Raw genomic sequence first — 22,202 nt, 5'->3', positions numbered from 1 at the left:
CAGGCCAGCTCTCTGCTGTGGCCCAGGAGTGCAGTGGAGGATGGCCCAAGTGCTCGGGCCCTGCACCAGCATGGGAGACCAGGAGAAGCACCTGGCTACTGGCTTCGGATCAGCGCGGTGCACAGGCTGCAGCGGCCATTAGGGGGTGAACCAATGGAAAAGGAAGACCTTTCTCTGTCTCTCTCTCTCACTGTCCACTGTCTGTCAAAAAAAAAAAAATTATTTATTTATTTGAAAGAGTTACACAGAGAAGGAGAGGCAGAGAGAAAGAGAGAGAGAGGTCTTCCATCTGCTGGTTCACTCTCCAACTGGCCACAATGGCCTGAGCTGCGCCAATCTGAAGCCAGGAGCACCTACGGGTCTCCCACATGGGTACAGGACTTGGACTTGGGCCATCTTCCACTGCTTTCCCAAGCCACAGCAAAGAGCTGGATCAGAAGTGAAGCAGCTGAGACTCGAACCGGGCACCATAGGGATGCTTGCACCACAGGTGGCAGCTTTACCCGCTACACCACAGCACCAGCCCCAGAAATATATTTTAAAATATTTATTTATCTGAAAGGCATAGTTACAGAGAGGCAGAGGCAGAGAGAGAGAGGTCTTCCATCCACTAGTTCACTCCCCACATGGCTACATCCTGGCCGAAGCCAGGTGTCAGAGGAGCTTCTTCCGGGTCTCCCACGTGGGTGCAGAGGCCCATACACCTGGGCCATCTTCTACTGCTTTTCCAGGCCATTAGCAGGGAGCTGGATCACAAGTGGAGCAGCCAAGTCTCAAACCAGTGCCCATATGGGATTCCAGCACTGCAGGCAGCAGCTTAACCCATACGCCACAGCGCCAACCCCAATAATAAGCACTTTTAAAAAGTAGCGGGGCCAGAAGCTCCTAGCTAAAGATCGGCTCAGTTCCAGCCATTGCTGCCATCTGAAAGTGAACCAGTAGATGGAAGACCTCCCTCTCTCTCTCTCTCTCTCTCCCTCTGCCTCTGTAACTCACCTTTCTAATAAATAAATAAATCTTTAAAAAACAAAAGTGCTATGGATTTCCAGTGTTGGGGTATAGCAGGTTAAGCCACAGATGCAAAGCTGGCATTCTATATAAGTGCCAATTTGGGAAAAAAAAAAAAAAGTGCCAGTCTGAGTCCTAGTTGCTCCATTTCTGACAAAGCTCCCTGATAAAATGTCTGGTAAAGCAGCAGGAGATGGGCCAAGTGTGTGGGCCCCTGCCATCCACATCGGAGTCCTGAATGGAGTTCGAGGATCCTGGCTTCTGTCTGGACCAGCCCTGGCTATTGCAGCCATTTGGGAAGTCAGCCAGTAGATGGAAGATTTCTCTCTATTTCTGCCTTTCAAATATGTACATAATTTTTTAAAAAAAAATACATAAATAGCAGCTAGCGCTGTGGCGTAGTAGGTTAAGCCTCATCCTGTGGCGCCAGCATCCCATATGAGCACAAGTCCAAGTTCCGGCTGTTCCACTTCTAATCCAGCTCCCTGCTAATGGCCTGGGAAAGCAGTGGAAGATGGCCCAAATGCTCCCCTGCACTCATGTGGGAAGAAGCTCCTGGCTCCAGATTGGCCCAGCTCTAGCCATTGAAGCCATTTGGAGAGTGAACCAGCAGATGAAAGACCTCTCGGTCTCTCCCTCTCTAACTCTGCCTCTCACATAAATAAATACACTTTAAAATGATAAAGTACCATGAGGCAAAGCAATGTCAGTGTAGAAAGAACAGAACAGGAATTCAGAAACAGCAAATACAGAGTTGTACTCTGTTGAATCACTGTGGGAAAAAACACTTAAACCTCCCAAAGTCCTGGCTCTGAAACCTGCTCTGTCTGTCTGAGGATGTGTAGATGATAGTATGGACATGAAGATGTTCTGAAATCTCCAAGGAGCTATCTAAATTCTAACTGTCAATTAACTCTGACTGTGGAATCCCTGCATAGGGGCAAAAGGGCATCTGACCTAGAGTTCAAAAGGGAGAAAATGGGGGTACAGAAAGTATTCTATAGAGCAGGAGTGGGGACCATCTGGCCCATGGGCCACAGTAGACCCAAAAAGCATTTGGTCTGGTCCTGCCAAGGCAACTGCAGGAGGGACTCAAAATTCAATAAACCTATAGCAGGCTAATTTTGAAGTTGATAATTTTGTATGGCCTGTGAATGATGCTAAAATATCCAAATGGCCCTTGGCAGAATAAAGGTTCCCCACCCCTGCTTTAGAGGAAGCATCAGTGGCAGTTACAAAGAGGAATTCTGAAGCCAGACTGTCTAGGTTTGAATCCCGCTCAGCTCCTTCACTTACTAGCTGAATGACTTAGGAAAGTTACTTCATCTGTAGGTGCTTCAGTTTCCTGTCTGGAAAATAGGGCAAATATTAGCACTTAACATAGTGTTATTATGAGCATGAAATGGTTTGGTATTTCTACAAAGTATTAAATTAATAGGTGAAGAAACGGACTGAGCAGAATCAAAGAAACAAACAGGGCATGTCATTCAAAGAGAACAGTCCAAAGTATTTAAAACAGAAAGTAAAAAGAAAGGTATTATGGTGGAAGAGGTACTTAGAAAAACAAGCTATTAGCCATCCTAATAAGAAGGCCATCAATTTCATATGAAAGAGGGGTGTCCCGACTGTCACTGATTACCAGACACCTAGATTATAGTGTCACCAGATTACAGATTTTAAAAACTCAGTTTCCCACTTGGTAAAAAAGGGTACAAAACTAGCTGAACTCTGACTTTCCTTCAGCTCTGAACTTCTGGAAAAGGGGCTAGATAGTCACTAGAGACTCATACTGTCCCATGGGATACCTATAACACATATGGCCTCTGAGCACCTGAAATGTGGCTGGTTCAAACTGAGATGTGCAGTAACACCATCATTCACAGACTTGGTATAAACAAGAGCATAATATCACATTAATAATTCTATAGTGATTTCATGCTGAAATTGAGTCAAACATTTCTAAAATTTCACTTTTTAAAATGTGCACAACTTTATACGTTTTGAAGCTCAGATCCATGAGCATCCCACACGGCACCATTAGAGATGGTTTTTCCAGAAGACACAGCACAACGTGATTCTGAGGACAAGACAAACAGAATGCCAGACATCAAAAAGGGTCTTAAGGGGCTGGCGTTGTGGCACAGTGGGCTAAAGCCCTACCCTTGGCGCCAGCATCCCATGTGGGTGCCAGTTTGAGTCCCGGCTGCTCCTCTTCCCATCCAGCTCCCTACTAAATGAGCCTGGGAAAGCAGCAAAGGACAACCCAAGTCCTTGGGCCCCTTGCACCCATGTGTGAGACCCAGAAGCTCCTGGCTCCTGGCTCCAGCCTGACCCAGCCCTGGGCACTGCAGCCATTTAGGGAGTAAACCAGAGGTTGGAAGACCTTTCCCCCTTCCTCTGTAAGTCTGACTTTCAAATAAGTAAAATAAATCTTGGGCTGGCGCTCAGGAGTAGCAGGTAAAGCCGCCGCCTGAAGTTCCAGAATCCCATATGGGAGCTGATTCGAGTCCCAGCTGCTCCACTTCCGATCCAGCTCTCTGCTGTGGCCTGGGAAAGTAGAAGATGGCCCAAGTGCTTGGGCCCCTGCACCCACATAGGAGACCCAGAAGAAGCTCCTGGCTCTTGGCTTTAGATCGGCCCAGCTCCAGCCGTTGCAGCCACTAGGGAGTGATCCAATGGATGCAAAACTTCTCTGTCTCTGCCTCTGCCTCTCTCTAACTCTGCCTTTCAAATAAAGAAACTCTTTTAAAAATAAATAAATAAAATAAATAAATTTTTTTAAAAAGTGACTTCCTTGGAATTTCACAACTCATGTTACTTACCTGAGGAGACACTGGTATTGTCCCAGTTCATTCTACAGGACCCGTCTTTAGCTCCTCAGTAAAATAAGCTGAGTAACTCAGTGTTCAATTTCCTTACCTAGGAGTCACCTTCAGAACTACTGAGGCACCAGAGTCGTGGCACAGTGGGTTAAGCCACTGCCTGTTTTGCCAGCATCCCATATGGGTGCTGGTTCAAGTCCCAAATCGGAAGTGGAGCAGCCGGGTCTTAAACTGGTACCCATATGGAGTTAAGCTGGAGGCTTAACCTGCTACCCCACACTGCTGACCCCCCAATTTGTAGCCACTTTTATGGACTAACAGTTAATGTGATATTTTTGGAACTTACTCTTATGCTGCACTTCTGATCCAGCTCCCTGCTAATATGCCTGGGAAAGCAGCAGCCTGTACCCATGGGGGAGACACAGATGGAGTTCTGGAGGCTAGCTCAGCCTGACCCAACCCTGGCCTTTGTGGCCATTTGGGAAGTGAACCAGCAGATGGAAGGTATCTCTCTGTGTGTCTCTGTCTCTCTGTTACTGTTTCAAATAAGTAAATAAATCTTGAAAAAAATTATCTAAAAAATCACACAACCTCCAAGTTATAGACTCTCTCCTCCAAAAATACTATATTCAGCAAACTAGACTTTTAGTATATGTGCTGCCGAAGCGAGCACCAAACTAGACTTCTATCACTCCTCCTTTCACTTAGCAAGTTATGAAATCTAAACCATCTATTGAGCTCTATTGTCCACTCACTTTCAAGTACTTTATTCTTATTCCCTCAAAACAGGCAGATTCAACCTGATACTAGTGATCTGACCATTTCAAATTCAGTTGTAGAGAACTTGTTATTACACCTGAACATCCTACGTATTTATTATTTAGTGTTCCACCTCTAATTTCTAATAAACTTAAAATACAAATAAAATTTTACTTTCCTTTCTACCCAAACAAGTCTCTTCCATCAGGTTCATTAAGTGGCCCCAATTATTTCTTTTCATCCTCTAACAGAATATTTTCTACTGACTTGAAAGCATCAAAGGTGCTCCTAGAGTATTTTTTGGTCTGCCTATTTTTAGTTTGTACTTCATGCCAAGAAAAAGAAACAAAAATTAAATTTCTTTAAATACTCTGGAGATGAGCAGCACATTAATCTGATTTAAAAAACCATTTCCAAGACAGAACTCTCTACTAACAGAGAAAAATCCAGAATTTAAGTAGTTGCTCAAAAGATATTAAGTTTATTAAGAATCAGATACAAATAAATACAGTCCAACTATGTTTCAACAGGAAATAAAATGGTTTAATAATTATTCCTTAAGATAGGTAGGAAGTCTAACGTTTAGCAGACTAAGAGATCTAAAGAAAATCCAACTGTTTTTCAAGTAATTTGTGTCCCACCTCAAGGTACTATCAAGACATATTTTCTTAAACTGATATCACAAAGTACAAAACAGCTTTAAACATAACAAATGAAAACAGAATTCCACATGGATTCATTAACATGCGATGAATTCACCAAAAAGATGAACAATGCTACCAGCAGAGGCCTGGCTAGTTCTCCATGGGAGCAGGAACACTACACTACTATTAATAAAAGCTGTCCTTATCCCAGCGTAAGCACATACAATTCATTTATATTCACGTCAGGCCATGGAGCCTGAAAAATTTTGCATACTTGTTGAGTGAGGTTAAATATCAACTTCCGGTACCAAAGGATATAGCAAAAACACAAACACGGTCACATCTACTTTTGTAACTTTACAACCCGCGGCTTAATGAAAGCATAAAAAGAACTCGAACCGTTTACAGCTTACCCACTTCGCGCAGAGCCCATCAAAGTTAACAGAACGAGCGAGACACTGGCGCTAGCGGATAACCGCTGCTGCAAACCCAAGCACTGGCTTCAACAGAGCACAGACACACTTTTCCAAAATTACTCCGACCCCGACTCCTGCACCCCCACACACGCAACCCTGTCACTCGGGCAGTAACGAGCAAAAAAAAAAAAAGTCACCTTCTTCCAAAAAGCCAAGAAGTGGGGCCCTGCCACGGGGTTTCGGGGGGCACGACTTCAAGGCGAGCAAGCTACTGGTGTCTGCACACTTCACCCGACACCGCCACAGACCGGGGTTCACAACGGAATTGGCACGAGAGCGGAGCAATGTGGAGCGGCGCAAGGAGGGACACGACGTCCTCCTACTTCGCGCGGGCCCCCCGCGCTCCTGTCACCTCCGGAGAGCACCGCCCGCTGCGGCCCGACTCCGGCTCCGGGGGCCCGCGCTGCGCCCGGCCAAGCTGTGACGGCTCCGCGTCCGGGGGCGGCCCGCAGGCCCGGAGGGGCGACCCTGCAGGAGAGCCCGCGACACCCCCTGGGATCCCCGGCGGGGGAAGCCAGGACAGCATCCGGGCACTCGGGCTCGCCCGTCTCCCCGCGTGACGCCAAGCCCGGGGGTCGCCTCCCACCGCGGAGGGCTCTGCCGCGCCAGGACTGGACACCCGGCAGGGGTCCCGCGGAGAGAGGAAGGGCGGACCGCCGGGCGCCCCACAGCCGGAAGGGGCGAGCCCCGCAAGCGGGACTCCCGCCCCGGCCGGGCTCACCTTCAGGTCGTTTTCTGGCAGGTACTTGCACAGCCGCGCTATCTCCACATACTTGTCCAGGTCTAGCGGCGCCATTTTAGGAGGAACAAGCCGCGGCGGCGGCGGCGGCGGCGGCGGTACCAGCGGCGGCAGCGGCGGAGGCCGAAGCCGGAACTCTCCCTACGTCACGTCCGGCCCGTGAGTGGCGTCTGCGCAGCGACGTTAAAGCTTGACCGGATTCTCCGCGCCGCCCCCGCACGTCCCGCGCCCTCGCTGGCTGATCCCGGGCTGCAGGCCCCAAGCGGTCCCCTCAATTCCGCCCGCGAAACCTGCTGGGACCCGTAGTTGCCTGTCGCGGGGGTTGCTGGGATTTGTAGTTTTCAGTTGGGGCCGGCTTCTCTTTTTCCTCCTCTTCCCGGCACTTGAGCCCTGGAGACCCGGCGAGGCTTATCGGAGGCAAAACGGCGAAGTAGGTGACCTGAGCGTTCTGTGGCTTCTCGTTCCGACCCTTTTAGGCCCTCTCTCAACAGAACATCCTCAGTTAGCAATTGGGTAAGCCTGCCCGTAGTAGCCTGGTTGCGCCTTTCCAAGGCTTTGCAAAAACCTCGCTTAAACCTGTGGCGGAGAAGGCGGGCTCCCAGTCGTCTGGTCTTGAGGATGAGAAAGGAAATGTCAAAGCGTTTCTCGTACCGGATGCCGCAGGGGTTCTTTTATTCTGTGTTTTCTTCCCCGCCCCCCTCCCCCCGCCCCACTCCCCTTCCCCATTAATTCTCATGATTGCTGGGAAGGTAAGGCTTGGAGACCCTATGTAACTTGCCCCACATCTCACCGGGAACGAACGGTGGAGTCAACATTGGAAAACAGGTCAGCTGGCTCAAGCAGACCTCCCTGGGAGTCCCACGAGGGAGGGAGTTTAATGTTGTGTCCCCAACCGCAGTAAGATCACCTGGCACTGAGTAGGCCTTCAACATTCATTGAGGCATTCGTCATTCCGCAGCTGTTTACCGAACACCAGCCATGGGCCAGGTACAACTGCAGGCGCTTGGGATACTCAGTCAATACAGTAGACAAAGACGGGCGTCCACAGCCTGTGGCTGACAGCTAGGACGGGAAGACACCATGCTGCCATCAATGCATAGCGTTTGAGAAAGTGACGTGTACTAGGGGAAAAACGCGGCGGAGTAGGGAGATGGACTTTGAAAGCCATCTAAGTGGGGGAGTTGCCCATGCAGCTACCTGAGGGGCATGATAGGGAGGAGCTGGTGCGGAGGCCCTGAGGTGGACTCCTATCTAAAGTCTTAGGGAAACAGCAAGATTTGTGTGGTTGGAGCAGAAGTGAGAGGAGTAGGAGAGGAGCTCAGAGAGAAGGAGAATACTGTGGTTTTTTTGTTCTGTTTTTTAAGGATTTATTTATTTGAAAGTCACAGTCACACAGAGAAGGGGAGAGAGACATAGAGAGAGGTCTTCCATCTGCTGGTTCACTCCCCTAATTAGCCGCAATGGCTGGAACTGCTCTGATCCAAAGCCAGGAGTCAGGAGCTTCTTCCTGGTCTCCCACACAGGTGCAGGGGCCCAAGCAGTTGGGCCATCTTCCACTGCCTTCCCATGCCACAACAGAGAGCTGGATCAGAAGTGGAGCAGCCAGGACTTGAATCAGCGCCTATCTGGGATGCCAGCACTGAAGGCGGTGGCTTTACCCACCATGCCACAGCGCCAGCCCCTGCTTTTTTTTCTTTTAAATGAAATGGACTGCCAGTGCAGGATTTTTAGCACAGGAGTAAAATGATCTAACTTGTGTTAGAAGGATCACTCTAGCCACTGTGGGGACTCCTGGAGGGCGATGGTTGCACTGAGAGATCAGTTGGGAGGCTGTCACATGATCCAATCATAGTAGATGTTCAAGAGCTGGCATTGTGGCAAAGTGAGTTAAGCCAGCAATTTCGACACCAGCCCTGGCATCCCATATCAGAGCGCTAGTTCCAGTCCTGGCTGCTCTGCTTCCCATCCAGCTCCCTGCTAATGCACCTTGGAAGGTGGCAGAAGATGGCAAGAACACGTAAGAGATCAGGACGGAGTTCCTGGCTCCTGACTTTGGCCTGGTCCAGACCTGGCTGTTGAAGCTATTTGAGGAGTAAACCAGCAGGAGGAAGGTCTCTGTTTCTCCCTATCTCTGTTACTCTGCCTTTCAAATAAATTCAATAAATATATGTTTTAAAGGAACAGATTGTAGTAACTATTTGTTGCTCAAGAGACCCTAGACTGGGGTCAGCTCAGGAACTTAAACCTCCTCCTGCAGCACCAGCATCCCATATGGGCACCTATTCCTATTCTGGCAGCTCCTCTTCCCACCCAGCTTGCTATTTATGGCCTAGGAAAGCAGTGGAAGATGGCACAAGTGCTTGGGCCCCTGAACTCACATGGGAGACCCAGAAGAAGCTTCTGGCTCCTGGCTTTGAATGGGCCCACCTCTGGCCTTTGCGGCACTTAGGGAGTGAACCAGCAGGTGGAAGACTTATTTCTGTCTCCTGTCTCTGTCTATAAGTCCGCCTCTCAAATAAATTAATAAAATATTTTTAAAAAGACCCCAGACTGAATGCCCTAAAATGTATCTTGAGGGCAGTTAGCTAAACTTTAATGACTTTTTTTGAAAAAAGATTTATTTGATAGGCAGTTACAGAGAGAGAGAGAGAGAATCCTCCATCCCATGGTTCACTCCTCAGATGGCTGCATCAGGCAGGGCTGGGCCAGGCCGAAGCCAGGAACCAGGAGCTTCTTCCACGTCTCCAACCTCTTGGGCCATCTTCCACTGCTTTCCCAGGCCATTAGCAGAGCGCTGGATGGAAAGTGGAGCAGCTGGGACTCAAATCAGCACCCATATGGATTGCTTGTATTACAGGTGGCGGCCCCATCTGCTACACCACAACACCTGCCCCTTGATGAGTTTTTTTTTTTTTTTTTTTGGGATGTATTTATTATTTGACAGGCGGAGGCAGAGAGAGAGAGAGAGAGAGAGAGAGAGAGGTGTTAGAAACACTGGTTCACTCCCCAGATGGCAGCAATGGCCAGAGCTGAGCTGATCCAAAGCCAGGAGCCAGGAGCTTCTTCCGGGTCTCCCAAGTGGGTGCAGGGGCCCAAGGACTTGGGCCATCTTCTACTGCTTTCCCAGGCCATAGCAGAGAGCTGGATTGGAAGTGGAGCAGCGGGGCTTGAATCAGTGCCCATATGGGATGGCGGCACTGCAGGCAGCAATTTTACTATTACACCACATCATCCTCCCCTAATGAGATCTTTGAGTCAAGTTTTTTTTTTTTCCCAATTGTCCTCTAAGTCTGAAATTGTTTCTTTTCTTTTTTTCTTTCTTTCTTTCTTTTCTTTTTCTTTTTCTTTTTTTTTTTTTTTTTTGACAGGCAGAGTTAGTGAGAGAGAGAGATAAAAAGGTCTTCCTTCCGTTGGTTCACGCCCCAAATGGCCGCTACGGCCGGTGCAAAGTGCCAATCTGAAACCAGGAGCCAGGTGCTTCTCCTGGTCTCCCATGTGGGTGCAGGGCCAAGCACTTGGGCCATCCTCCACTGCCTTCCCGGGCCACAGCAGAGAGCTGGACTGGAAGAGGGGCAACCAGGACAGAATCCGGCGCCCCAACCAGTATTAGAACCCGGTGTGCTGGCGCCACAGGCGGAGGATTAGCCTAGTGAGCCGTGGCACTGGCCGAAATTGTCTCAAAGTAAAACTAATTGTAAAAAGTCTGTTGCAGAGCAGAATGAATCATGTCCACAGCATTCTTTTTTTGTTCATTATGCAAATTGTTTTATATTGCCTATGATGTGAATGAACGAAAGACAGCCCTGCCCTAATGGAGCTTACGGTCTGGTAGGGGAGACAAATAGTAAACATATAAATGATCAAATATTTCATTGCAAAGTGTGATTAGTACTTAAAAGAGAAAGAAAGTACTTGAGTAGGAAAAATGGCGTAGAACAGACCATCATAAGCTGGCAAGACAGTGGAGACAGCATACAGCCCTAGCAGTAGAGGCGAAGGCCAAATACCGGCTCCTGTGCTCTCAGCTCCAAAGTGGAGATAACAATAGGCCTGCCTCATACAGAGATAAGAGTAATCCTACCAGGTGAACTTGACTCAGAACAGTATCTACTCCAGAGTTGAGTGCAGTGTGTTAAGTTTTGTGTATCATGTGGACAGAAAAGAACTTTCTGAAGAAATAACATTTAAGACATTAGAAAAAAGAAAAAAGAATATGCCCAGAATTTCTTGGAGAAGAAAATTCCAAATGAGGAAAAGATGCTATTATTCTTTGTCTTTATTTTTTAAATTTTATTTATTAGAAAGGCAGAGTGACAAGAGAGCAGAGAAAAGGAGTGTAAAAGAGATCTTCCATTTGTTGGTTCACTCCCCAAATGGCCACAATGACCAAGTTAGCCAAACTAAGGTCTCCCATGTTGGTGGCTGGGGTCCAAGCACTTGGGCCACCTTCCACTGCTCTCCCAAGCACACAGCGGGGAGCTGGATTGGATGCAGAGCAGCTGGGACCCGAACCAGCACCTGGGTATGGGACGTCTGCATTGCAGCCAGTGGCTTAACCTGCTATACCACAACATTGGTCCTTGGCTCGCTTACTTGTTCTCTCTCTCTCTCTCTCTCTCTCTTTTTATAACCCTCTTTGGAAAGGTGCTGGTTTGCTCTTCATCTGTGAACCTCAGTCATTGGGAATAAATCCTACTCAAGATCACTTCTCAGAAGTGGGAAGGAAAATAGGCAAATAGACATGTGTTTTCTTTATAAAGTGCTTAAATGGAAGGTGTCATTAGCATCCACTGTTTGCCTTGCGAATGAGCTGCTGAACAGGGCGGTGGTGTCCCCTCTTAGGAAAGATGGCGGAACGATCTAGCAGTAAGGAGCTCCCTCTCACAGACCCACCTCACTGAGTGACCCTCACCCTTCACGTCCATAGCAGACAGGAGGAAAGCATCCCTCAGGGGGCAGGGCAGAAGACGTGATCAACACATCCAGTTGTGACTGGAGACAGCCTACAGATGGCTTTGACTAACAGACATTCTTAGTCTTCCACAAAGCAGACTTGGGTTCCTGATTCTACCACTTACCTAGCTGAATCATTTCAAACATTCCTTCCAGCATTCTCAAATGTAATTTCCAGCCTAAGGGCATAGATCCTAGATGAAAATTGGCTGGGGGCCAGCGCTGTGGCTCACTTAGTTAATCCTCCGCTTGCGGCGCTGGCATCCCATATGAACACTGGTTCTAGTCCTGGTTGCTCCTCTTCCAGTCCAGCTCTCTGCTGTGGCCCGGGAAGGCAGTGGAGGATGGCCCAAGTGCTTGGCCCTGCACCCGCATGGGAGACCAGGAGAAGCACCTGGCTCCTGGCTTCCGATGGGCGCAGCGCCGGCCGTAGCAGCAATTTGAGGGGTGAACCAACGGAAGGAAGACCTTTCTCTCTGTCTCTCTCTCTCACTGTCTAACTCTACCTGTCAAAAAAAAAAAAAGAAAAAAAATTGGCTGTTGCTATTCACCCAGAAACCTCGTCCAGTGTTTGCCCTCTAGCCTGGACCTTGAAATTGGGCTAGTCAGGAGACGCAGGAGCCGTCAGAGCATTCTGCGGCTCTGAGCAGACATTTCCATGGAGGCGTTCACGCACACACGCAGAGCCAACCTGACCCTGATTCTGCTTCCTGAACACACGACTGAGTCAGTCCTCCTAGGCTCTTTGGCATTATTAGGGGAATGCACAGACTCCAGGGTTTGGAATTGGATCAGCTGCAGGCCTTGAATCCCATTTTCTCTAAGTGTTGGTTATTGTCTCAAATAGATAAAACACTGACCAAGTCCTGTCTGCCCCGGAGGTGTACTATCTTCATCCTATAGGTGAGGAGACAAGGGTCCAGTGAGGGTGGAGGGCTAACTCGGCTCTGGGAGCCCCTGTCTCCAACCTCACATGTGTCCTCCGGGTCCTAGGACGCGACGGTTTCACATACACGGCAGTGGGCCCCCTCTCTTTTCAGGAAAGTCGCAGGTTCTGAACGGGATCGGAGACACTGCCGATGAACACACCTAGAAAAGTGGCTCGTTTAAGGCCAGCACCAGCACGCATCATCTGCATTTCCCAACACAACCCCCATGGAAACCTTACTACACACGGCCGGCCACACCATTCCTAGCAGCCGCTGTAACTGAACATGTAGCTGCTGGCAGGATGCTGCCCAGGCATCTGGTCACCCAAGCGCACACCCACCCCCACTCTCTTCCAAGTGGTTTCCAAGTAGAGGAGGCTAGTTTACTCCCTCGGGAGAGGCGAGCCCGGCGGACCCCCGACCCCGGGAAGCTGCGTTCAGGCCCAGCAAGGCCACACGGGCCCAGGGGCGGGGCGGACAGCGGGAGCGGAGCTGGGCCCCCCCCCCCCCCCCGGCCCTCTTCCGGGCCCGGGGGCGGGGCGAGGGACCAAGCCCCGGCCCCGCTCGGGCGGAGCCTCGGCCCGCGACCGGCCTGAGCCGCCGCAGGTAACGTGGTCCCGGGTCGGGGGTTTGGGGCCTGAGCCGCCGCGTTCCTTAGGCAAGTGGGCCTGAGCCCCGAGGAACGGGCAAGGGACGGCTGCCTTGGGGTCCAGCCTGGACACATTGGCCGAAGGGAGCCGGCCAGGTCTCTCCCGACCCTGTCTCCTACCCCCTGGAGCTGCCACCCCGGGGAGGACAGGCAGCGGGGCGGTGAGAGTGGAGGGGCGGCCGCTCCTGTGAGCTCTGGACAGCTCGTGGCCTAGGCCGCGGTGGGGTTTATCCATTATTTCACACGTTATGCTGGGTCTGGTGGTTAGGTTCTTTGAATGAATCTGACTGGCCCAGCACTCTAGGAATTTAGTGGAATCCAGCCTAGAATCCATTCAAGAGATATTTATTTATTTATTTTAAGATTTATTTATTTGAAAGTAACACAGAGGGGGGGGGGGGATTGGAAAGACAGGGAAAGAAAGAAGCATCTTCTGTCCTCTTTTTCACTCCCCAGATGCCTGCAACAGCCAGAACTAGGCCTGGCAGAAGCCAGGTGCCAGGAACTCCATCCTGGTCTGCCACCTGAGTGCAGAAACCCAAGTACTTGGGCCAGTACAGAGAAGTCAGAACTTGAACCTGGCACTCTGGTATGGGATACTTAACCTGCTGTACCACAACACCCTACCCACCCCTCCAGAGACTTTTAAATAGATCATTACATTCAAAGTGATGCCTGCAACGGTGTTGTCTTAATAAGCAAGTGCTTGAAGAAAGTTCATGGAAAGATGAAATTAAAGGATAAGGTTTATTTTGGTGTAAAAATAATTTGAGGGGGCTGGTGCTGTGGTGTAGTCAGCTAAGCCTTCCCCTGTGGCTCCAGCATCCCGTATGGGTGCAGGTTCATGTCCCAGCTGCTGCTCTTCTGATCCAGTTCTCAGCTTATGGGCCAGGAAAGCAGTGGAAGATAGCGTAAGTGCTTGGGCCCTTGTACCCACGTGGGAGACCTGGAAAGAAGCTCCTGGCTTATGATTGGCCCATCTCCATTCAATGCAGCTGTTTGGGGAGTGAACAAGCAGAGGGAAGATTTCTGACTCTTCCTCTCTCTAACTCTGCCTCTCAAATAAATAAAATATTAAAAAAAAATAATTTGAAATCCTTGCAAAGTGTTTTTCATAATGTACATTTTCACAAGCTTTTTGAAGAGCCGTATCTGCATAGATTTCAAAATTTTTCACCAAAATAAATATCTTTTCATTCCATTTTCCCATGAACTTTTTGAAGTCCCTTGGTAGATACCTTCAAAGCAGAAGGAACTAGCTTGGGAGAGTGAGGGTAGAAAGCAACAAATTGGAGAAAGGTTATTTGAACTGGGCTTAGGAGGTTGACTAGGAGTTTTCATGTTTGCTGGAAAGGAAGGGAGGCCAGCCCTGTGCCACAGCGGGTTGAGCTGCCACCTGCAGTGCCAGCATCCCATAGGAGTACCAGTTCAAGTCCTGGCTGCTCCACTTCTGATCCACCTACCTGCTAGTATACCTGGGAGGGCCCAGGATGGATCAAGTACTTAGGCCCCTGCCTCTCATGCAGGAGACCCAGATGAAGCTCCTGCATTCTGGCTTCAGCCCAGCCCAGTCCTTGCCATTGTGGCCATTTGGGGAGTGAACCAACAGATGAAAGATCTCTGGCTCACTCTTTCGGTCTCTGTTTCTGTCTCTTTCTCTCTCTCTGAAAGTCTGCCTTTCAAATAAATAAATAAATGGTGAGGGGGAGGGGAGACATTCTGGATAGGGGAAGTCGCACAGGCTGCAAGTTGTGAAAGGACCTGCCGGCGCCACGCCTCAATAGGCTAATCCTCCGCCTTGTGGCGCTGGCACACCAGGTTCTAGTCCCGGTCAGGGTGCCAGATTCTATCCCGGTTGCCCCTCTTCCAGGCCAGCTCTCTGCTATGGCCCGGGAGTGCAGAGGAGGATGGCCCAAGTGCTTGGGCCCTGCACCCGCATGGGAGACCAGGAGAAGCACCTGGCTCCCAGCTTCGGATCAGTGCAGTGCGCTGGTCGCAGCGCGCCGGCTGCAGCTGCCATCGGAGGGTGAACCAACGGTAAAGGAAGACCTTTCTGTTTGTCTGTCTCTCTCTCTCACTGTCCACTCTGCCTGTCAAAAAAAAAAAAGAAAGAAAGAAAGAAAGAAAGGACCTGTTCCATGATAGAGAACAGCAAAAAGCCTAATCTTATTGCAAGAGCTGTGATTGGGGGATGTTTGAGCCTAGAAGGCTTTGCCAAGATTTCTCCTAGTGTTCAATATTTCTCAGCCTATTAAAATGTTTTATCTTTATTGTTATTCAAAAAGCAGAGAGACAGATGAGAATAAGAGAGCTTCCATCTGTTGATTCATTCCCCAAATGCCTGCAACTGGTAAGACTGGGCTGGGCTGAAGCCAAGAAATGAAAACTCAATCAAGTGTCCTACATAGGTGGCAAGGACCCAACTATTTGCCATCACCTGCTGATGCAGGCCCAGGGTCTGCATTTGCAGGAAGCTGGGATTGGGAGCCAGAACAAGGAACCAAATCCTGCCACTCATATGTGAGATGCAGATATTTTAACTACTAAGCCAATTGCCCACCCCTGTTTCATCTTGGTTTTTTTTTTTTTTTTTTTTAATTTATTTATTGGAAGAGAGCTATATGCTCACTCTCCAAATGCCTACAACAGCCAGGGTAGGCTAGGCCAAAGCCAGGAGCCAGGAACTCTGTTCTAGTCTTCTACATGGATTGCAGGTCCATCATCTGCTATCTGCAAGGTGCATTAGTGGGAAGCTGAATAGAAATTGAGGAATAGGGGTGAGCGCTGTGGCACAGTAGGTTAAAGCCCTGGCCTGCAGCCCCGGCATCCCATTTGGGCACTGGTTTAAGTCCCGGCTGCTCCACTTCTGATCTAGCTCTCTGCTATATCCTGGGAAAGCAGTGGATGATGGCCCAAGTGCTGGGGCCCTTGCACGCATGTGGGAGACCCAGAAGCTCTTGCCTCCTGGTTTCTGATTGGCCCAGATCCCAGCTGTTGCGGCCATTTGGGGAGTGAACCAGCAGATGGAAGACCTCTCTGTCTCTCCCTCTCTCAAGTAAATAAAAAAATCCTTTAAAAAAATTTTAAAAATAAATTAATCAGTTGCAGGGGCCAGTGTTTGGCACAGCGGGTTAAGCTGCAGCCTGAGAGCTAGCATCCTATATAAACCTGGTTCAGGGCCTGGTTACATTGCATCCAATCCAGCTCCCTGTTAGTGTGCCTGAGAAAGCAGCGAAAGATAGCCCAAGTGCTTGGACCCCTGCCACCCACATGGGAAACCCAGATGGAATTCCTGGCTCCTGGCTTCAACCTGAACCATCCCAGACCGAATCAAGGAGGATGACTGGATTTGTTCTGTGTTTTAGGAAGACGATAATCGTAAATGTCTAAAAAAAATGCCTTGCCTTTCTTCTTATGCCCAGGACGCCATGAAGGAGCTGCCAGTCTTGGAGCCTGGAGACAAGCCCAGGAAAGCAACATGGTCCGTAAGGAAGGATTCAGATACAGAAATATGAGTTTGTGTTTCATTTATGAGTAGTTTGCTAGCATATTTGGAGTTGATGAGAAAGAGTCGAGAGGAAACAGCAGCTTTTGGTAATTAAACTGAGAAGGTCTGCCGGGGAAAGCTGGGAGGTGATAATTATCACAGAGCAGATGCTGATTTTGTTACAAGCCATTTACTAGGAAAAGTAAGGCACTGACCACCTGCCATCCTTAGCTGCAATGCTGGGTCTTCCCTTGAGCTGTGACTCATTTTTAAGATTTTTTTTAGGGAACTGGATTTGGATTAAACTGGCCTCACTGTTTTCCTGGCTGCTTGTTTAACCAGCCCTTCATTCAGCATCCAACACTGGTCTGACGGGCAGCTGCCGTGTAGGTGCTGGAAGTCCAAAGGCAGCCACTCCTGTGTGGTGGGAGCTGCAGACTGAGCAGGAGACAGTGGTAACGGGTGGTCAGTGCTGTGGCTGGGCTCGCAGAGGCTGTGGGGGATGGCAGTGTTGCCTTGGTCCCTTAAGGGAGCCTCTCTTCTGACTTCTGTTATCCATCTTGCTTTAAACCCAACTTATATTGTAATCATGGCATTCCCTAGTTTAAGTCCCTTTTGTGCCTCCTATTGGTCTTAGGGTAAAACTAGGTTAGAGCTGCCCCCTGGGCCCTGCGTAATCTGTTTCTGCCTGTGCTTCCTACATCAAATCCTCTTATTCACTCCTTTGTCCTAGTTCTCTTCCTTTAACACGTTGTGCACTGTGCCACTCAGAAAGTGTGCCGATCCTCCTGCTCTGACCAACTACTCTTTCCTTCCACCTTTCATCCCTCTCTTTGCCCAGCTAATTTCTGTTCACACTTCCCATCTCATTCCAAATGGTGCCTCTTCAGGAAGCCGCCTCTGCCCACCCCAGCAGCTACCTCTGTTTCCAGCATAAGGCCCTCCCGTGGTTGGTTCTAAAAATACTACAGGTGCATACCCTGTGCCCCTTTATGCCACCCTTGAAATGAAGTGGATATTCACAAGATTGTCTAAGGCTTCTCTTCTCACTTGTCGGTAAGAACAGTGAAGGCGGGAACTTTTTTTTTAATAATATTAAGAAATTTAAGGTGCTGGTGCTGTGGCATAGCGAGTAAAACCATCTCCTGCAGTACTGGCATCCCATATGAGTGCCAGTTCAAGTCCCGGCTGCTCCACTTCCGATCCAGCTCTCTGCTATGGCCTGGGAAAGCAGTGGAAGATGGCCCAAGCCCTTGGGCCCCTGCACCTGTGTGGGAGACCTGAAAGAAGCTCCTGGCTCCTGGCTTCGGATTGGCCCAGATCCCAGCCGTTGTGGCCATTTGGGGAGTGAACCAGCAGATGGAAGGCTTTCCTCTCTCTCTCTCTCTCTCTCTCTCTCTCTCTCTTTCTCTCTTTCCCTCTATCTCTCTGCAACTCTTCCTTTCAAATGAATAAAAATAAATAGATCTTTTTTTAAAAAAAGAAAGAAATATAAGACAGCACCAGCAGAGCCTTAAACTAACAGTGGAGCCCCAGCATGGTTAAGGCTGTGCAGTTGCCCAAGTCACATACCCAGGAAGCTGCCTCTGATTCCAACCCAGTTTTTACTTCCCCGGATCAGTACAAAATGGGGCACAACAATGGGCCTGACTGGCTCCTGGAGGATGGCTCTTCCATTCTGATTTTCTGACAACCAGGAGACCTAGTGCCAAGAAGACGGCTTCTCAGTTCTTGGGGCTCACGCAGTAGAGAAGCACCCTGCTCCAGGGGCCAGGCTCTTCCCGTCCCACGCTCATGTGGTTTCCAGTGACTATGTTGTGTAGTATTCAATGGAAAGGAATTTGGCAGTCTGCCCCCTCCAGACCCAGTACACGGGGAATAAGTCAAGGCTAAATCAGCCCTACTTTGAAAGAAACAACTGTTCCTAAACGACATGCAAAAGTTTGTGAAAGTAATAAATGTTATTTGAGTGTTTGTATCAGTGACTATGCTAAATCCTCTTTATTTTTTTTTCTATTTCACTAATATACATTATGTTTTTTTGTACTCTGTTACCACAGATCAAGGTGAACATATGATATTTGTGTTTTTGGGACTGGCTTATTTCACTAAGGATAATGCTTACCATTTGCATCCATTTTGTTGCGAAAGACAGGATTCCATTCTTTTTAGGGCTCAGTAGGATTCCGTAGTGTACTCTATCTAGTCACTGGTTGATGGGCATCTGGGTTGAGTCCATTGTGAATTGAGCTGCAAGCAGGGAGTTTTGGTTTTTTTTTGGTCTTATTCACTAACCGTTTGGTTGGCTGTATGCTCTTGGGTAAGTTATGTAACCTTTTAACTGTTGGAAGCCACAGTGTCTCAGTTGTAAAACTCAGATGATGATAATAATGCCAATCCACAAAGGGCTTTTGTACCAATTAAGTGGAACCGGAGTTGTAATGTGGTTAGTAGCATGCGTAGTCCATTGTTAGTACAGGTTGTGTCTCTCTTATCTGAAATGCTTGAGACCAGAGCGTTTTTGAGTTTTGGAATATTTCCATAGACTTTATTGGTTAAGCATCCTTAATTTGAAATGCTATTGAGGGGCCAGCACTGTGGCAGAGTGGGTAAAGCCACTGCCTGCAGTGCCAGCATCCCGTATAGGCGCTTGTTCGAGACCCGGCTGCTCCACTTTCCATCTGGCTCCATGAGGTTCAAAAAGTTTAAGGTTTTGAAGCACTTTGGGTTTTGGATGTTGAGATTAGAGATGCTCCACCTAGAAATTATTCAGGCTGTGATGGGATATGTGTTTGTGGACATCAAGAGCGGTCTGAACTGGAAATGGGGACTTGGAAACCACTGATGCATGTGTAGATGGATGGGTATTGAAGCTCTTGGTATAGATAAAAGTGATTAGACAAGCAAATGTAGAGGAAGGAAAAGAATCCTGAGGGTGCTGAGTGAGGAAGAACTGACAGGGAAGGAGTCAGAGAAGGAAACAGAAAAAACCGCCAGAAAGGTGGGGAGAGAAACAAAGGGGAGAGGTGTAGGGAAGCCAGGCCAGAGGAACAGGACAAGAAGGACGGCGGGGTCAAGAGAGCTAATTACTGAAGAGTTCAGGGAAAATAGGGCCTAAAAAACCCCCGTGGAGTTTTCTTTTCCAGCCAAGATGCTTGAAGTGTGTTTTTTCAAGCATCATTCAGAATAACTTTAGAGAGTAGAATGACTGGATCTTGTACTTGGTTTTTCCAAAGTTCTGGTTTGGATTCTATCAGGGTGAGCTTTGTGTATAACCTGGAAATGTTCTAAAAGTCAGTAAATCCAGGAGAATATGTCCAGTGGTAGGAGCCTTGGAGCTGTAGGTTTCCGGGTGATTGCACATAGAACAGTAGCCACCATTGGCTGAATCCTTTCCTGCACTGTTATGAGGATGTTTTCTTAGTCTTCACTGTCAACTTTTTTTAAAGCAATTGTAATGTAAAGCTGAAGTTTACTCTTTTTTTTTTTTTTGGTTAAATATTTACTTATTTACTTGAGAGGCAGAGTTACAGACAAAGACAGGGAGACAGAGAGGTCTTCCATCTGCTGGTTCATTCCCCAAATTGTTGCAATGGCCAGAGCTGCACTGATCCAAAGCCAGGAGCCAGGAGCTTCTTCCAGGTCTCCCACACAGGTGCAGGGGCCCAAGGATTTGGGCCATCTTCCACTACTCTCCCAAGCCATAGAGAGAGCTGGATTGGAAGTGGAGCATCCAGGACTTGAACCAGCACCCATATGGGGTGCTGGCACTGCAGGTGGCAGTTTTACTCACTATGCCACAGCGCCAGCTCTGCCACTGTCACCATTTAAAAGAAGAACTACTTCTATTCTCATTTGTAAAAAGAGGAAGGTTAATAACTTCCAAAAGGTAAATGACTTCCAAAGGGTCATACACTAAAAAGTACTTAAGGTAGGACTTGAACTAGATCTGCTTGAATTCACAAACTATGGTCATAACCTCTATACCAGTACATATTTCTGAGTGTCAGTTTCCCTGTCTACCAAATGGGAATGATCACTAGCCCAGTGCATCCCCACTGCATTCCTATGAGATGAAAGTGTGATAGAGTTGAAAAGCCAAGGGCTGTGAACAAAGGGAAGGCGTTGTTACTAGAAACAGGGAAGTGCTGGTTTGCTGCATACAGTTTAAGTGTCTATGTGTAAGACTTTTCATTGCCATGGCATTTCATGAGGAATGGAAAGAGCACACTGCTCCATTGATTCTCTGCTCAGGCCTTCTAAATACATCTTCCCTTTGGCAGGTACACCTTGACTCCCTCTGGAGAGCGCCCCTGTGCTCGAGTTGGCCACAGCTGCTCATATTTACCCCCCGTTGGCAATGCCAAGAGAGGGAAGGTCTTCATTGTTGGGGGAGCAAATCCAAACAGAAGCTTCTCAGATGTGCACACCATAGATCTGGGTAAGACCAGCAGCTGTGGGGCACAGCTGGCTTTGTGCATCAACCATGACTTAGAGCGTTCCTAGGTGTGGCAGTTCAGATAAGACAGCAAGTTTTTTCCTCTAAGAGATGAGCATCACTGACAAGTCCCTGAGATCTCAGCAGACTCCTGGCACACCTCCACCTGACAAATGCCCCCTTGTTTTAGGAAGGAAAATCCTTATGGAACCCTGGCCATCCAGCCTTTCATACATCAAGAATTTCCTGGGGAAATGTCCACGTAGCTAGTTAACCACCAGGTCCTCCCATCTCTCATCCTCATACCTGTCTGGTCATTTCCACTGCTACTACTGCCTCTTAACCAGACTTACAGTGTCCTCATTGGTCTCCCTGCTTCCAGCCATACCCAGATAGGCCACTTAAGGAGCCTGCATCCCATGTCAGAGTACCTGGGTTTGCGTCTCAGCTCCAGCTCCCAATTCTAGCTTCCTGCTAGTGCAGACCCTGGGAGGCAGGGGTGATGGCTCAAGGAGTTGAGTCACTGCCACCTATGTGATAGAGCTGGACTGAGTTCCCCAGGCTCCTGACTTCAGCCTGCTGTCTCTCTCTATCTCAGATAACAAATATAATGTCTAATAGGTTCGGTATTATTATTCTGTGAACTTGTTTTAGTCATAACTCATTTATTACAGATAACTTAAACCAGCAATAAATGGAGGAATTTACTTATATAGCTACAGGAATATTTCGCCAAAGTCAAGGGCAGAAATACAGCACAGCCTCCGGAGAAAGTAGAAGCAGTGGCTCTGATTGGTCCATTCTGGGTCAGGTGACTACTTCTGATCCAATCAGCCAAGGCTAGAAAGTTAAGTTGTTGTAGAAACATGTCTGGGATCTACCCGGGTGATTGGGAGAATGGAGAAGTTTCCATGGACAGGGTCTATGGATCAGGCAGACAGTGCCCCAGAGTGTCTCCTGCCATACCTCTGGGAGCTTAACCACCTTCTCTTTCAGTGACTTGATGGTTGCTCATGTTTGCTTTGGCCCTTTTCTCCTCACTGCCCTCCCCAAGTTTGTCAGTGTAAGCAGTTGGCAGCCCCAGTATAAGAATGGGATGAAATGTCTTCTAGGAACGCACCAGTGGGTTCGGGCCAGCTGGGAGGGCCTCTTGCCCCGGTATGAGCACGCCAGCTTCATTCCCTCCTGCGTTCCAGACAGTATCTGGGTGTTTGGAGGTGCCAACCAGTCAGGCAACCGAAATTGTATACAAGTCCTGGAACCCGGTAAGTAGCCAAAGCTTACTTTATTTACATGCA

At 48.6% G+C, this 22,202-nt stretch overlaps 2 protein-coding genes across 10 annotated transcripts in view; one reads left to right on the top strand and one right to left on the bottom strand.

Annotated features, from left to right (window-relative positions):
* PPP6C (protein phosphatase 6 catalytic subunit) overlaps window positions 1–6,584 on the bottom strand; it is a 43,806-nt gene extending 37,222 nt beyond the window's left edge. The window contains exon 1 of the mRNA XM_062207553.1: window positions 6,431–6,584. Coding sequence (XP_062063537.1) covers window positions 6,431–6,505 — 75 coding nt within the window. The 5' untranslated portion in view covers window positions 6,506–6,584. The remainder of the gene's footprint in view (window positions 1–6,430) is intronic.
* A 96-nt stretch (window positions 6,585–6,680) lies between these two features.
* RABEPK (Rab9 effector protein with kelch motifs) overlaps window positions 6,681–22,202 on the top strand; it is a 34,484-nt gene continuing 18,962 nt past the window's right edge. Inside the window, exons 1-5 of one of the 9 annotated variants that reach the window (XM_062207546.1) lie at window positions 6,687–6,878; window positions 12,249–12,304; window positions 16,402–16,460; window positions 20,750–20,907; window positions 22,017–22,169. In XM_062207546.1, the coding sequence (XP_062063530.1) occupies window positions 16,408–16,460; window positions 20,750–20,907; window positions 22,017–22,169 (364 nt within the window). In that variant the 5' untranslated portion in view covers window positions 6,687–6,878; window positions 12,249–12,304; window positions 16,402–16,407. Of the gene's footprint in view, window positions 6,879–6,905; window positions 6,962–12,248; window positions 12,305–12,897; window positions 12,937–12,970; window positions 12,980–13,435; window positions 13,569–16,399; window positions 16,461–20,749; window positions 20,908–22,016; window positions 22,170–22,202 lie in introns of those variants that run through there. The other 8 variants (XM_062207542.1, XM_062207550.1, XM_062207548.1 and 5 more) reach the window with 8 other exon arrangements.

The sequence above is a fragment of the Lepus europaeus genome, chromosome 12, assembly GCF_033115175.1.
Source record: "Lepus europaeus isolate LE1 chromosome 12, mLepTim1.pri, whole genome shotgun sequence".
In the NCBI taxonomy this organism is placed as follows: domain Eukaryota; kingdom Metazoa; phylum Chordata; class Mammalia; order Lagomorpha; family Leporidae; genus Lepus; species Lepus europaeus.
Note: the sequence above shows the minus strand (reverse complement) of the source record. Positions and strands in the feature narration are given on the sequence as shown.